Genomic DNA, 16,676 nt, shown 5'->3' with positions numbered 1-16,676 from the left:
AAAATGTATTTCCTACTCCAAACTACTTGCTTAAATGATTAAATGATCCATCACTGCTACTTGCTGTAAATAATGTGCTCTGATATTGCGGTTGGGCAAAACATTTGATTATGGTGCTTAACAACATACAAAGCATAAATGATTCACCTCTCCTTGAATTATTAAAGCAGCCACTTCATTCAAATGCTTTGCATAGCACCACCAGATCAATGATCAGATGTAATTCTTTAAGGTAAAAATTAATTAAAATTTAAAGCAGCTAAAGATTTGTATATTGGGATTTCTTGTTCATGTATACATTTCTTTACAATTTGAGATAGATCTTTTCAAGGAGTGTCATTTCCACATTGCCCTTAATTTACTTCAAGCCACTTTCCAAAGAATTATCTACAAAAATCATCATCATATTTAACTCTTTAATAAGGGCATGTTCATATACATGCACATTTTTGTAGGCATGCATTTTATGATAAATTCAAGCATGCACAAATAAAAGGAAACACAAAGTAGACTTAGAAAACTACAAGAGGTAGCATACTTACTTGTGCTACTTGCTTGTGACTCGTCATCACTATCAGCATCTTTTCTTGCCTTCTTTTTGTTTTTTTTAGTTTTGATTTCTCTAGCATTTCCACCACCACCATCTCTCACCCTTCCAGTGCCCTCTGGTGGAAAAACAATATAGTTACCATTGGCCATATGAATGAGACAAGTCATATTCATAGAACACATTCACGGAAAATCAACTATTTTCATAAGCATAATGCAATGGAAGTGATATCCTTGTAAAAACAAACAGGGAAAAAATAGTAGCCCTGAATTTATAAAAGTATGCATGGAATCAGTAAAAATATACTACGACATGATGCACAATAACGAATTAAAGAGCACTAGGAGCACAATAATTCAATATTTATTCCATTTTTTCTCTTCATCCATAAAATACATGTAGATCTGGTTGCAAAATGTAACCCCTATGTAAATTAAACAGTTACTAGGAAAAAAGAGCAACATCTATAGCAAGACCTCCACCATAAATTTGCTTAGGAATGAAAGAAAATACATTTATATCTCCAAGATCGGAATTAAAATAACAGTTTTTCAAAAGAAGGGAAATGATGATTATTACAGATAATTTAAATAGAACAATGTCCTGTAGTATTTTTCATATGAAGTCGCCTCAATTAACCAGCCAAACTATTTTAACTACAAGCTATATTCAAATACTTTAGATGTACGCTCCACTAAATAGTTTTAAGCAGAAAAATTATAGAGCTGCATTGTTATTAAGGGCTTAAATTGTTTATATTAAAATTTTTACAAAGAAATGCCTGAATAAAGTTAATTCTTCAAAAAATGTTATGTGTTTGTTCCTCCATAGTTATTGTTATTGGAAAATAAAACTATCTTTTAGTTATCCTGTGATAAATATCACTTAACACAAGGAACATCACACAATTACATATTTGGCTGATTTTCATGCAATCTACGCTAATATAATTTTTGTATTTGTTCAACGAGACTTCTCCTTCCTCCATCTTAAGTTTCCAATGCCAGTAATCCCTATTCCAGAAGATTCACAAATTTTATGAATGAGGGCTGAGAGAGGAATAAAATGCTTTTAAAGGCAGGCCTCAGAAAAGCCAGAGAGCTTTAACTCTGAGTAAACATATACCATGCTACTATCTCTTCAGCAGCATAATGGAAGGATTATAAGGGGTCCTTGATGCTCTTTGAGTTCATTGTTTTCTTGCAGATGTTTCATTGTCCAAATTATTACCTGACCTACCTAAACTAGGTCATCATCCCAAATTCTATCTAAAGCCCAGCCTCCCTAAGGCAACAGCAGGAAGGACATCACTGTTCCTCCTGATGGTCAGATTCAAACAAGAAATTCAAAAGATAATGAGTCAACTATAACAGGCAAGATAGGTTTCAACCACCACACCAAAGAAAACAAAATACTTGAAAGACTTCTGCCCAGAAAAAATGGACCTTATCCACATCTGAAACAAGACCATCCAATTTCCCACCATGTCCAGAACAGAGTATCTAAAACTCAAAATTTCAATTTGAATCCCAGACCGTCCGAGATGAACTGATCTGTGTGCAAACTATTTTTGCATACCCATGATTATGTCCCACTTCTTTACCTATTGCTTTCTTCCTTCTTTCATCCTTTTTGTCTTTTTTGCTCAAAAATGTGTTTTCCATGACAGCAGAGTGTTTCAAGTCCTCTTCTGTGATTAAATTAACGGGGTTACTTTTCATTTCCTGAAATAAAGACCACATCCAGTTATGTGTGTTCTATTAGGAATTCCTGTGGGTTGTCAAGATTTTCAGTTATCTTCCCATCAGTTTAGTATTAGTCTGAGACCCAAGGAAGTTTGGAACAGTAGGAGATCAATCACCGAAGGTCCCAATTTATCTCATTTAAATTCTAGACCGAGAACTGAATTTAGAATCTGTGATTCAACTGAAGCTAAACCTAGAAAATTATATAATGTGGAAATGGTTTGGACCTCTATTAGATCATAAGTGGGCAATCTGCAGCTCAAATATACCCTCCATGACATAAAAACTGAAAGCTAAGCCATTGTGCATCCCTTTTCCCATCAGGCAGCAATTCTAGTTATAAGCGTGTGTCTTGTTGTAGCCTTGTTGTTAAATTGGCAAATAAAAAACGGTCAAGGCAAATCCTTCAGAAGAGGTGCTTTGCAAATCATCTCTTTTTGAACAGCTTATCATTTGTCGGTTGGCATGTCCATGGTCACCCACTTTGCTTTGTGTTGGTTGGATTAAAAAAACAAACCCTTGCCTATACTGGGTTTCCCCGAAAATAAGACTCGGTCTTTTTTTTTTTGCCTCCAAAAGAGCACCAGGTCTTATTTTTGGGTGTGTGTGTGTGTGCTTTCCATGGTCCCACCTCACAGCGGTGGCATTGACAGCCCCGCCCGGCCCACTTCTCCAGCCGAAGGAAATGCCTCTGCAGCTGAGAATGGAGCTCCAGATTGTCACCCCCGGCCTGCATTTTGCTGTCAGAGGCCTTCCGGAAAGGCCTCTGCAGCTGAGAACCGAGCTATGGATTGAATCTGTAGCTCGGTTCTCGGTTGCAGAGGCCTTTCCAGAAGGCCTCTGACGGTGAAATGCAGGCCAGGGGGTGCCGCAGAAGAAGTCGGGCGGCGAGGTGAGGCAGGTGTCAATTCATGGGAGGCCTGGCTGCAACGGTAAGTGGGTATGGGGGGGGGCAGCTCCACCTCATACCCTCACCCTAAAACTAGGGCTTATTTCTGAGGTAGAGCTTATACAGTATATTTCATGGTTCCCTCTCTGTTATGCCTGGTTTATCTGCAACGCTGTCTTGAGTCAATCAATTGAGAGGCATGGGAAGAGGCCCAGTGGCAAAGCATTGTATCTTTGCATACTAGTAAAGAGTAATCAAGGAAAGGCCAAAGCTTTATATGAATTAGCTAATAAGCTTCCCAGGGTTATCTGGCTACCTCTAGAAAGACGATAGTGAACTAGATAGATAGAACTAACACAGAATGACTATTACATTTTGATGACAGACACAAGCTCAAATCATCTCTGCAAAGGTAACATAGGTATCAGATCCAACATCAGTACTATTATCTTGGACACTACATACTGCATTATGCCAGGTTTGATAGGAAATAAACATTTAATCTAACTATCTTTCACTCTAAATGACTATTTTTCCTGCAGATAAATGTTACACTTTATACCCCAATGCCTCACAATCTTGCCTATGTAGGTCTTCGCTGTAATTTTGCTTAGGCTATCCTCTTAGAAATTATAAATTAGGTACGCAATCTTCTCTAAGGATTGTTTTGAAATGCTACCTTCAGTAAACCAACCTTTTCAGCTTTCTGATGCATAAGATCAGTAAACAAGTCAGCACAGCTGCTGATAAATTTCTCACTGACTACATTAGTGTCACCAAAGACCAAGGCTGAAGGCTGCTTATTGAAGGATCTCATTACTTGCTGAAGCAACATGCCGGCATCTTCTACAGATAATGAACTTGGAAGAAGAGGCTAGGATTATAAAACAAAAACAGTCACATTCAAGCTTACATTTATTGGTTAATGAAACATTTAACATGTTTAAAAAATCAAGGAGAAAGTAAGCACTTCACAATGTATGCAAAGGATATTTAAATGTCAAAATACTATGATAAAAGCTTCATACTTTTGTCACAGTGTTTTGAAATTTCTTTTTGCTTTTTGGTGCCATCCTCCTTATTTGATTGTTGTAACATATATATGCAGTCTTTCGTAAATTGATATAAGATTTTATAAACCTGGAACAGAATGTATCAACGTACGTCTCAGTTTCACAAAAGAAACGAACCTTATTCAAAACTTTACATCTCCAACAAACACAAACTTGTATTAAAGTATAAGTTAATATGTTGTAACTCAAATATTATGTTCCGTAGAATTTGGTTGCAGGAAGTTGATTTCAAGCAACAATTCTATCAGGATGATATATGTCTATTAAGTCTTGCTATGGGGAAGTGAAGAAATTAAAATGCAGCTCCACTGTAATAGCTCTAGATATACAGTACAATAAAATTCAACAGTCATCTATAGCAGTAAAATGATCATGTTTTTACACAACGTCCTGAAATAAGCTGGATGAAGTAGTTCAAGCAGGCATTAAAAACACTGTCAAATATAAGTTACTATTGAGCGTAAGCAAGGTACATTATTAACTTGGGAATCCTAATCTCATTCAGATCTCTGTGTAACAATGGACTTCAATTTTACCCCTGCATCCATTCAAATACATTTAATATCAAGTGCTTTCTAAAGGGCTGATGAAACAGAAATCAGATTTCAGCCTTCAAAGTAATCTGAATTTCAAAATAAAGAACACATTCTTCTTCCCAACTGAATCATGGAGCAATACAAGGTATGTCACTGATATTATATAGAAGGCTATATTAAGAAATAAATCTATTCATTCAAAATTTGTAAGAAAATAGCACTTCAGACAGCATTACATTTTGTTGCTCAGGTTAAACACTGATTTGATAGAAGTTATCCTTTGGAAATTAAACCCGTAATACTTTTCAAATCACCGTAGAATAAATGATTGCTGAATGATTTTCAACAGTCTCACACTATTTCAATCTGTCACAATTAGATATACAATACTATATTATAGAACTACATACAAATATAGGTACAATACATCATATCTCGTATTATGATTGGAAGTACTCTGTAAGATTTAGTTCAAGACTCTTTCTCAGCCCTTTCCAGATACTTGGGATTGAATGTAGGACTTTCTACAGACAACGTATGTCACTGAAAACTAGAGCTTATTTCTCAACAACAAAGCTAATTGAAAATCAGAAAAAGGAAAGAGCATACCAGAATATCCACCCACAGACCAGAGCTGATGGCTTCATCCACAGATGCCTCCACCTGATCCAAAATTTCACGACCAACACAAGATGCTTTCAGAAACAAAATTGGCAAAGACTTGTATCTTTTCTTTACGTAGCTCACAGGATCAGGGATGCCAAGTCGTGACAATGCATCGAATTCTGCAAAATTATACAAGGTCTTTGACAATGACATACAAAATATTTAGCATGGGCGAGGGGATAATATTTACTTCTCAGTGGATTCTGGACCCTTCTTTATAGGTTGACTGTGGGTTTTGTTCTGAGCTTGCATAAAAGCCTGTAATCTTCATTTTATTGTATTTATTTCTGCAATTTATATGCTACTAAATTCCAAAAAGGCTCTGAGCCACTTTTATTAATACAAAAGTTAATAGAAAAATAAATTACCAAACCCTAAAAGCAATTATCAATCAGCTTCCTAGCCATTAACACATCAAGGAAAACAGTACTAAGAGCAAATAATACCTACTGCAAAGAGGGGACCTGCCATACAGGCCACCCCAAACTTTTTCCAGAACATTCCAGTCTTAGAAGCTTTCCTTTGCCTAAAGTCTTAGCTCTATTCCAAAGACAAAGGGCAGCTCTGTCCATAGAGCCTTCTACAACTCAGATTGCCACCAGCTTTTTCCCTCACAATAAACTGGTTACCAGCTCTCATAGGGTAAATGAGGAGGTGAATAAGAAAGCAATATATTATTTTTTTCTGAACCAGAAACTGCTTTTAGAATCTGTATCCATGGGCTTTGGTAGAGCTATAAAAATATTTCTGCTTTACATGAGAAAAAGGAACATATTGCTCCCTTTATGGAAAATGTTAACAATTGGTGATTGTGACTCCTAATTCAGGAATCATAGGCAAGTTTTAGTCCTAAGTATGCGTTTTCTTTCTTTTCCATAATAATGAATGGTCAAAATTCCCTACAAGAAAACATAAAAGAGCAAATGTAAAAACTCCTGTTTAGTGATGCTAACCTTTTAAGAATGCACGTTTTCCCCAGTTATTGCAGTTCTTTTCTTGGTCATACAAATGTACACAAGCATAATGAGAACTGACAAGTGTACAAAGTATTCATGCATATGTGTATAAACAATCTCTAATATATATTTCTCTTAAACGATTATTTTAAAAAGGATTGCTCAAAAGGATTTTGTTACCTAAATAACCATTTTGCTTGAAAAATGAATCCACCCAATTACTCTGAGTTCTGGCGTAAATATCAGGGATAAACACAGCTTTATCTTGCCTTCCACCAACCACTGTGCCTTTTAGACATCCAGAATTAATAAGTTCTTCAAGCAAAGCTGAGGAAAAAAAATAAAGAGCCGCAGTATTAGAAAGATTTACAAAGAAAGAATAAAAGCAAATTTAGCTGCAATATTAAAATATGTACCCTTACATTTCAGGCATAGAGCTGACATAACATAGTAGTTAAGCATATTTAATGGTCTACAACTGGATTTCTTTTGCAAAATTATATAGCTCAAGATAGGATTCTCTTAATTTGCAGCTTGATTGGAAGCATGAAAGTTTGGGTTATAGATTTCTAAAAGTGATTTTTAATGTTTAAAAATGGTTTTTGCTTTACAAATCCCATTTGTCTCTTGTAATGGCTATCAAAAGCAAAAAACTATTAAAAAGTGAAATGGAGAAATGCTTCTAGGCATGTACCTGGCCTTAGATTAAAAGACAATGCATTGCTATATATTCTGCCACCTATTCTTACATCATCAGTGGGGTATTTTCTACAGATCCAACTATCAACAACTAATCTTAGTCCATAATTTCTGTATTATGGACCAATTTGCCACAAAGAGTTGAACTAAGCCCCCTTAGTACATTTTAAGAGAGAATGCGAAACATTTTACTTTTCTCTGGACTTTTTTTGGTTGTTTGTTCAATATTTTATTAATTTTTTTATAATCACAGATCCTTAATACATGGACTTTCGATGCTATTGTTTTTGCTAATAAACTTTACCTTAATGATATTTTACTGTTATTTTTATGGATGATTTTATGGTGTTCTGTAAGGGACTGGATAGCAAATATATTTGCAAATACAGGTAATCCTCAACAGCGCTTCATTTAGTAATGATTCCAAGTTACAATGGCACTGAAGAGAGTGACTTAGCATTTTTCACACGACCATTGCAGCATTCCCAAATGGTCACGTGATCAAAATTTAGACGCTTGGCAACTGATTCATATTTATGACGGTGATCACCTTTTGAGACCTTCCAGACAAGCAAAGTCAACGGGGAAGCCAGATCCACTTAACTACCATTGTACTAACTTAACAACTGCAGTGATTCACTTAACAACTGTGGCAAGAAAGGTTGTAAAATGGGACAAAGCTCACTGAACAACTGTCTTGCTTAGCAACAGAAATTTTGAGTTTAATAGTGGTCTGTGGTCATAACTTGAGGACTATCTGTATGTAAATGACATTTAGGGTTTGCTTAGTTTCAGATTTCATGAGCACAATTCGGTTTAGCCCGATTTCTGCATCAACCAATAAATTCAGCCACGAAAAGTATACATGACAAATCATACACACATTTGTATGCCCATTTTTTGGAACATTTTTTTCCTGATATGTGTNATATATATATATATATATATATATATATATATATATATATATATATATATATATATATTTGTAAACTTATTTCCTTAATAATAACTTCATTTAATGAGTATATTCTGTACTGTACTGTATCACAAAATACTACAAGCTATGGATTCCGACCTATTGTACATATGCCTTTTTTCTTTATAAATTTGCAGACAATTTATTTAAAAAACATAGTCCAATACATTTTGATAAACACTAGAATGCAAATAATTTCTCTCAATCCTTTTATTCCGTGTCTCCCATCTAAATTTTTATAGATCCTAATGGATTTAATATACTACTCTTTCTACGTTAATTTTTATACCATTTCCATATAAATGTCTATGCAGTAAGATTGTGCTGATACCCAAGGGAAAATCTGAATCCAGGGTATTCAAGGCAATTTGAGAAAAAAAAAATATTCATCAGGGACTCTCGGCAGCTCCAGTCCAACGTATCCTGATTCACAAACTGCGAATATCTCCCCGCAATCCCAAAGTAGCTAAAGTAATGATGTCAAAATTGTATTTTTAGAAAAGCAATGTATACCTATACATGGTACTTGCTTTCTTTAAATACTTTAAAGACTATTGGGAATTTACGGAATTTAGATCCATCCTTCAAGCAGAATTACCACTGCAATCATACCACCATTAACTGCTCCAGCTGCACCTTTCTGGATGGACATAAAAATAATAAGCACCACGTCTCTCTGAGAATGCTGTGGAAATATAGTATCTAGACAAACAGGTGCTGTGTTTCCAAAAAGCAAAAGAAACATACTAAGGTACAGTTCAGATACCTATATTATTCCTGCAGTACTCAATATTAAGAATGCAACCTTTTGGGAAACACCAGGGTTCAAATCTTTTGTAAGGGTAGCCCTGGGAAAGGAATTTGCTCCCCCTATTCTTCTTAAAAGGAACAAGTCTGCTTCTTTTCCTTTAGAGATTTGGAGCTAAAAGCCATCATAGTAATAGGACTGAAGCAGGTTTTAGGCAGTGGCTAAGTCTGTCCCGAGTTTCTCTAGAAAAATTCTTGAGAGCTGTCTGAGAAGAGATAGAGAGAGGCCTGAGATTATGACAGTGGTCAAGCTTCAATTCCTTTCTCAATTAAGGAGGAGAATATTGAAACACATACTGAAAGGAATGGTTTTGCTTGATGTTTCAGGTAAATTCTGTTAGCAAGAATGGAGCACCGCTTTTTTCTAAAACACTCTCTGAAATGGAAATAAGTTGCAACAGGTTCATCCCCAAGTTGATATATACTCATCTGATCAAGACTACGAAGTTCTGATATAGTCCTAATAAGGAGTTGAATAGTAATTCCAAATATAACATTCCAAATACATTTATTTAAATAGTATTATGATTTAATGTTATACACTGAAAATATAATCAGAGAAACAGTGTTCCAATTCATGTTATTCATCAGTTAAAGCATGCCAAGCTAGAATTCAGCCATGATAACCAGGTTGGTCTAGTTCAGGGGTAGGCAACCTTGGCTCTTTTATGACTCGTGGACTTCAACTCCCAGAATTCCTGAGCCAGCTGGCTCAGGAATTCTGGGAGTTGAAGTCCACGAGTCATAAAAGAGCCAAGGTTGCCTACCCCTGGTCTAGTTGTTAAGGCACCAGGTAGGAAAGGAAGAGATTGTGACTTCATGTCCCATTTTAGCCATGAAAGTCAACTGGGTGACCTTAGGCCAGTTACTCCCTTTCAGCTCAGTTTTCCTCACAGGGTGGTTGTTGTGAGGAAAATAGGAGGAGCAAGGTGTATTGGATATGTTTGCTGCCTTGTGTTGTTTGTCAAAATAAAGGTGGGATATAAATCAGCAAATTAATAAAAAAATCCAGATATTATAGAATATAGGTAACAACCAAGTCTTTAAAAATAAGCATAGAGAATATCAGCCAGATCTCTCTCACTATTGCAATGCTTAAACTCCAAGAACCACTAAGATTGGAGTGAAGTGAAAGGTTATGATGTGTTTTCTTGTGTTTTTGATCCCCTTGCTTAGAAAGCTTCTGGGCTTCGGGAAGCAGTTATTTTCATCAGACCTCAGCTTGTTGACATAAAGTCCCTAGAAACTTTCATTATAACATTTATTATTTTAATAAAAAAAATAGCTTTCATAGCAACGTGTTTTCTAACAGAGTCATTTTGTGTTTAGACAATAATGTCCTTCTGGGAATAGCACTCCAAGTTCTAAGAACACCAACCTCTTGAGTGGGCTCCAAAGCAAATTATGGTTACATTTTATGGACTTCAATGAATCTATTTTAAGTGCATCTGAATACCGTTCATTGCATTCAAGGAAACAACCATTGTACAGTCCTGATCGCATAGCTATTCTGTTTTCTGTCAAGGACAGGCAACGAAGTGGTTGAATGGCCAGAACAAAATGGGGATAATAGAAGTAAAATGTAAATAAGGCTGAAATAGTTAAACAATGACAAAAAAAGAAAGAAAAGAAAGCCCAAGGTCTCTTCCTAGAGTAAGGGAAAAAACAAAACAAACCCATACTCTTCCCAATCTCTGCACTGTAGAGCAAAGGCAATTATAGGTAGTTGACTTACGACCACAATTGAGTCCAAAATTTCTGTTGTTTAGTGAGACATTTGTTAAGTGAGTTTTGCCCCAATTTATGACCTTTCTTGCCACAGCTAAGTGAATCACTGCAGTTGATAAGTAGTAACCTGGTTGTTAAGTGAATCTGGCTTCCCCATTGACTATGCTTGTCAGAGGGTTGCAAAAGGGGATCACATGACCTTGAGACACAGCAACAGTCATCAGTATGAACCAGTTGCCAAGCATCTGAATTTTGATCACATGATCATAGGGCTGCTACAAAGGTCATGTGAAAAATGGTCATAAGTCACTTTTTTCAGTGCCTTTATAACTTTGAATGGTCACTAAATGAACTGTTGTAACTACTTGTAGACATGATTTACTTCCCACCTTCGGTGACAGCTATAGCCTTCCTCTTCTCTGAAGCCTTTTTAGGTGAATGGATGATTTTAGTTGGTTTTTAAACTCATTCTTTTATTATTATTGTTGACTAGCAGTTGCTTTGTTTTAATTGTAAGCACATAGGATATGAACCGAAATAGTAAGAAACATTAATATGCTGCCTTATACAGTAAAAGGTCAGATTCACTGGTCTTTCTAGCTTATGATTACCTAAATGACAGGTAGTGGGTCTCCAGTCTTTCAGGCACCAATCTTTTCTAGATCTGCCTAGAAATGCCAGAGATTGAACTATAGAATACAAACTACTTTTTGTACACTATCAGCTATCATGATGGTGCTGACATGTATCAATCATACACGCCATTTTTCCATAGCAACCTCTCTGCTATAGTCATTTGGAAATCTGGAATAACTATCAATAGATCAGACCCAATTCTATTGGTTTTTTTCAATCAACAGATAGCTGAGAAAAACAAATCTGACACTATAATAAGAAAAATGAACGTGTGGCTTCAGGCTTCCAAATATTATCAAGCGGAAGAATGATTTCAACAGGATTGCAAATTTAATTGTGGAGAAATTAAATGAAGGCAACTAGAAAGAACAACAAGATTGTTACAGCAATTTATAACCAATTTATTTTTTTAATATGCCACTTAGTCTTCTGATTCTAAGTGGCTTACAACATATGAGATAAAGCATTAATAAAATAACACCCATTTGTAAAACCAATAATAATAAACAAAATAGTAAAAATCTATAAATATATGCATATCAAATTAGCTCAAATTCTCACCTGAAGATAATTGTTTTCATTTTCTTCCAACACTGCTAGTTTAGTAGAGGCACATTTAACTTTGGGGTAAGCTATTACAGAGGAAGGGGGCTACCTCTGAGAAAGTCAATCTGAGGGTCCCACATCTTCTTCTTACTTCTGGTTGGAACATCTCTTTATCAGATTGTGTGAATCAAACGAATTCTATATGATAACAGTCAAGGTAACAAGGGGCCAAGTGTACTGGCAAACTAAATTGGGTCCAGAAGTGAACTGGCAGCCAGTTAAACAGATATTATCCTGCTAAACTGACTAATGCATGTCAATATGTAAGCTATTGCCTTCTGTAGCAGTTGTAGCCTCTTAATCATTTTCAAAGGTAGCCCCAAATAAAGTAATTTGAAGTAGAGTAACAAAGTTTGAGCTACCATTTTCCAAAAAGGGCAAAACTAAGAAATGCGCTGAAGCTAATCAAAGGCTCACTTGACTATAGCTTCCATCTCCTGATTCGCTATGAAAACTTGAGAATGCACATCACCTCCTTTAGAGGAAATGCTATCCAATCAAAAGTTAAGGGATGAACTATTTCATGACACAAGGAAGTTTTTGAACTAACAGAAATGATGTCTCATGGTCTGTTTTGCCCCATCTAGCCTGTCACAGCTTCAAGCCACTGAGTCAGGATCTCTATACATCTCCTGTTCAGCCTGAGATTGATATCTAAAATTTGGTATGATAAATGTATTGATGATACCTGATTCCAAATGAATGAACAGTTTGTCCAGTAGGTTTATGTAGACTTTTAATAAAATGGGTCAGAAGGTCAAGCATTCCACACTGAAGTGACCAATAGGTCTACCCCCAACAGTACCAACTGAACACTGCCCACTGAAAACCACATCTCCAATTCCCAAGCTTTGCAGATGACTCAAAAAGTTAGTTTGGTTGATTACAGAGATGCAGCAAGAAAATAGGTAAACAGCTTGTTATCGCTTTGAAATGCTACTTTTATAAAATGAACAATAAATAAAGCATCTGAGCAAAACTCACAGTAAAGCAGATGTTCCTGAAACCCATGTCGAGTGATTAGGTTAATTATTGGTGTAGGTCTAAGAAAGAAGTGACATAAACATCATGTCAAACACCATGTCACCATGTCCTAAATAACCAGATATGATCTACAGTACAGATGAACTATTTTCTAGTGTTTGCTGTGCTCAACAACCAATACTGTTTTTCTGTTTGTTAGCACTGTATGAAAATGTGTGGACATTTGGGGAGGAGGCATATGCTTACTCCTAAATAACTATTTAGAAAATGCAGCGATCATCAATTAACACCCTTCCCTTTTGTTTTTATTTTTAATGGCCTTGTTTGGCAAATAAAATAATGAATATGGAAAGCATTCTCATCTTAGTTTTAAGGGCCTTTATAAACCAGATTTTATGCCACAGAATTTAACTCCAAATTAAACATTTATTTACCACTTGAATTATTTTATGTAACAGCTCTCAGTACAAGTTTGCTGGTTAAGGATGTTCTTCAATGTAACAATTCTGAGTATTAAGGATCCAGAGTGAGTGGATCTGCAACTCAATTAAATCCATTTTTAGATATTTTTCAACATATTGCCATTTCATACTTTTCTTTTGGGGTTCTTGTGCAAGATCACCATTCCACCTATTGCTACGTACTTAGAATTATAGTAAATTCACTCAAAATGTTGCTACTTATATTATCAATTGTATAAGTCAATGAACCAGTTTTAAATCCCAAATAAACTGTCAGGATACTCATGGGGAGGCGGGGACTTTGGAAGCTACTGGACTCTGGACCATGAATATCTTGATGGAATTTTGTGAATCACCAAGTGGTCTAGGGATCATGTTTCAAAAATCAATGGAATAAGAGCAAATTGGAATAGAGTTAAAAAGTAGATATAGGCAAGAAGCTGTAATACATGAATGTATTCTTTTTCTGCTCTCCTTTTTTCCCCTTAGTTTTGAATGTATTAGAGAAAATATTTTCAGAAGCTAAACCAGGTTTTAAAAAAAATCAAATACATGTTTTATGGTTTTAAAATGAGATATAAAAGAAAACATACAGTATAACCTTTTCATGCAACTGCATTCCACAATAGATACAGTGCTACCTCGGTATTCATGGTTAATTGATTCCAGGAGATACGAGTACCAAAAAAAATGACTAGCAAATAATTTTTTCCCATAAGGAATAATGTAGCGAGTCACAAGGCAGCCAATATCGACAAGTTCTAGCTTGTGTGTTGAACACAACCCCCCCTCCCCCAATGAGGTATATAAGTCTAAGTGCTATTGCTAATTTAAAACCTGAATGGCTGGATGCTAAGCAAAAAACAAACAACCCACATTAAAGCTTTTGGCATTTTACAAATCTAAACTTCATGATTATCTGTGAAGAACAGAAGACTAAATTATTTTACTTGTGCCTTCAGAATATACATTTCACCAAAAATATTTATAAACATATTAAATTACTCATAGCATCTTTGCATTTCCTTTGACTTACCGGGTAATAGCCCGGAAGAGGCCACGAATACGGGCCCGATGTCTTGTGACAAATGTATTAGTGAAAATTACCCCACGGTTATCCTGATCGAATTGGCCATGAATAATTTTTCCCAAGCGAACAGAGAATGCCTAGAATAAAAATACAACAATTAAGAGAAGAATCACATTACATGGTATTATGTAAGAGAAATTCCTGTGCATGAAAATTCTAAGTTACAAAATAAGGAATACATTAACACAATCTCATGAGGTAAACTATTTTTGTTTTATAGAGAATTTCATCAAAACAACCATATAATGGGTTCTTAATTTGTTTTCATAATTTAAAGCTACTTTATTTCCTGGTTATTAGGCAAGGAATTGCCTACAACGCAGTAGTTAGCAATATGGCAGAAAGAACTAAATTAAAGCTATGCATATGAAATCATTTACAATTTAAATCTCAAGAAAAAAATAGTATTATCGCATTAAGGCCAACATTTAGGATATATCTGGCAATGCAAATAGCTACCAAAGTGAAATAGTTTCAGTAAAAAAAGTAATTTTCAGATGAATTACCTGCTTCAAGAAGTCTCCTGGAAGATCGTACGCCTTGCACAAGTCAGATATTTTCACTTGGCCACATTCCTGCAACTTGTCATTTATTTCTTCTGCTATGTGATCTAAATAATTTCTGATATGACATGAAGAATCAGTATTAGTGTTACACTTCAAATGTGCTATTATATATACTTCATATCGATATTTGGTTTAGGAGCGGTACTTGATGATAAAACAGAAAAGATATAGCTGTATAGTGCCTGACTATTAAACTTTCAAGGAACAGTCATTTTATTCAAATAAAAGTTACTGTTAAGTTCACATTTTCAGGTACTTAATGAAGCAACAATTTCATTATTTGTGGAACATTATGCGGTCATACCTCTGGATCTCTGTATCTTTGGCTTGAGGAATGTTAGTTTGTGTCTATCCCTAGTAGAGGCTATTGTTTTTTAATGTTGTTTTTGTTTACTGTTTTCATTGCATTGTCTTTTTTTGTAAGCAGCCAGTGTATAATAGAATATAACTGCATGCAGGTCTATATAACTGCAAGATGGAAAGTGAGATATACAAACAGCCAATTCTTTGTTTTTGTTGTTCTATGAACTTCCATGTAGTGTATAAAATTTGGTATTTCTTTCTGCTAAAATCCCAAGCTCCAAGTATTATAGTGTAACTTAAAAATAAGGGAACTTTTGTATGTAGTAAGATTTTTATTTCTTTCTGTCTCTTTTAGTAGTCTCCAAAGACAGACTATTTGTTACTGCTAGATATTAGACATAAATGCCTCTGTTTTCATTGTGCTTTCTCTTTTTAGCTCTTCCCCTCCTAGTCTTATTTAATGATCTTATTTGAGTGAGATGGGTGGTCTCTAAATTTGATATATAAAATAAATAAATAACATAAATCCAGAGTACTTTCCTTTACTTTGTATTTTTTTTTTACTACCGTCCTAGACTGTGGCACTATGAATTTCAAGATGAAACATTTGTTTCCAATTTAACAAGAAAAATACAATATGCTGCAGTTTACAATAAAGTCTAGGATAGCATTTTAACTGGGTTTGAAACCTGGAAGGTTTATGTAAATGCAGATAAATCTATTCCTGACAATTATGTCTCAATCATAATTAGATTGCATTTAATTATCCTAAAGAACTCACTCATCTATAAGTTGTCCCAATACCAATCGAAGTGTTCGATCTGATTTGACAATGTTGTTAGCTCGGTTCTCAATATGGAGCAGATCAACATTTATTACCTGGCAGAGCAAAGAAGGGAGGAATAAGTTAGTATTTTATTACTATCACTGACCGAATTCAATAAATTAATAGCAGTTGAAACAGAACAAATGCAATAGTTTATAGCAATCAAAATTTATTTATTTATTTATTTATTAAATTTATATACCACCCTATCTCCCTTACGGGACTCAGGGCGGTGAACAGGCGATACTAAAAACCACGATAATAAATAAATAGTTTCTGTTCTAAAATTGAATTAAATAACAGGCCTGTTCTAAAAACACACCCATACAAAAAACCTCACTGAAACATAATCAAACTACGCCAGGCCGGCCGCACGGAATAGATGGGCCTTCAGGGCTCGACGAAAAAGGCGCAGGTCCGCAACTGTACGTAGGTCGGGGGGTAGGTCATTCCAGAGGGCAGGAGCTGCCACAGAGAAGGCTCTCCCCCTGGGGGTCGCCAGCCGGCATTGTCTGGCCGACGGCACTCTAAGGAGGCCCTCTCTGTGGGAGCGGACTGGTCGAAGGGAGGTGTTTG

At 35.5% G+C, this 16,676-nt stretch overlaps 1 protein-coding gene across 1 annotated transcript in view; it reads right to left on the bottom strand.

Annotated features, from left to right (window-relative positions):
• The window catches only part of UFL1 (UFM1 specific ligase 1), a 37,265-nt gene that overhangs the window by 13,570 nt on the left and 7,019 nt on the right, over positions 1 to 16,676 (bottom strand). Inside the window, exons 4-12 of the mRNA XM_015821334.2 lie at positions 16,056 to 16,153; positions 14,912 to 15,026; positions 14,352 to 14,482; positions 12,855 to 12,913; positions 6,596 to 6,742; positions 5,403 to 5,578; positions 3,879 to 4,058; positions 2,154 to 2,274; positions 543 to 665 (exon numbers count right to left, since the gene is read on the bottom strand). Coding sequence (XP_015676820.1) covers positions 543 to 665; positions 2,154 to 2,274; positions 3,879 to 4,058; positions 5,403 to 5,578; positions 6,596 to 6,742; positions 12,855 to 12,913; positions 14,352 to 14,482; positions 14,912 to 15,026; positions 16,056 to 16,153 — 1,150 coding nt within the window. The remainder of the gene's footprint in view (positions 1 to 542; positions 666 to 2,153; positions 2,275 to 3,878; positions 4,059 to 5,402; positions 5,579 to 6,595; positions 6,743 to 12,854; positions 12,914 to 14,351; positions 14,483 to 14,911; positions 15,027 to 16,055; positions 16,154 to 16,676) is intronic.

Source organism: Protobothrops mucrosquamatus, unplaced genomic scaffold, assembly GCF_001527695.2.
Source record: "Protobothrops mucrosquamatus isolate PMUCROS unplaced genomic scaffold, P.Mucros_1.0 scaffold1307, whole genome shotgun sequence".
Classification (NCBI taxonomy): Eukaryota; Metazoa; Chordata; class Lepidosauria; order Squamata; family Viperidae; genus Protobothrops; species Protobothrops mucrosquamatus.
The sequence above is the reverse complement of the archived record's forward strand: the minus strand, read 5'-3'. Positions and strand labels throughout refer to the sequence as shown.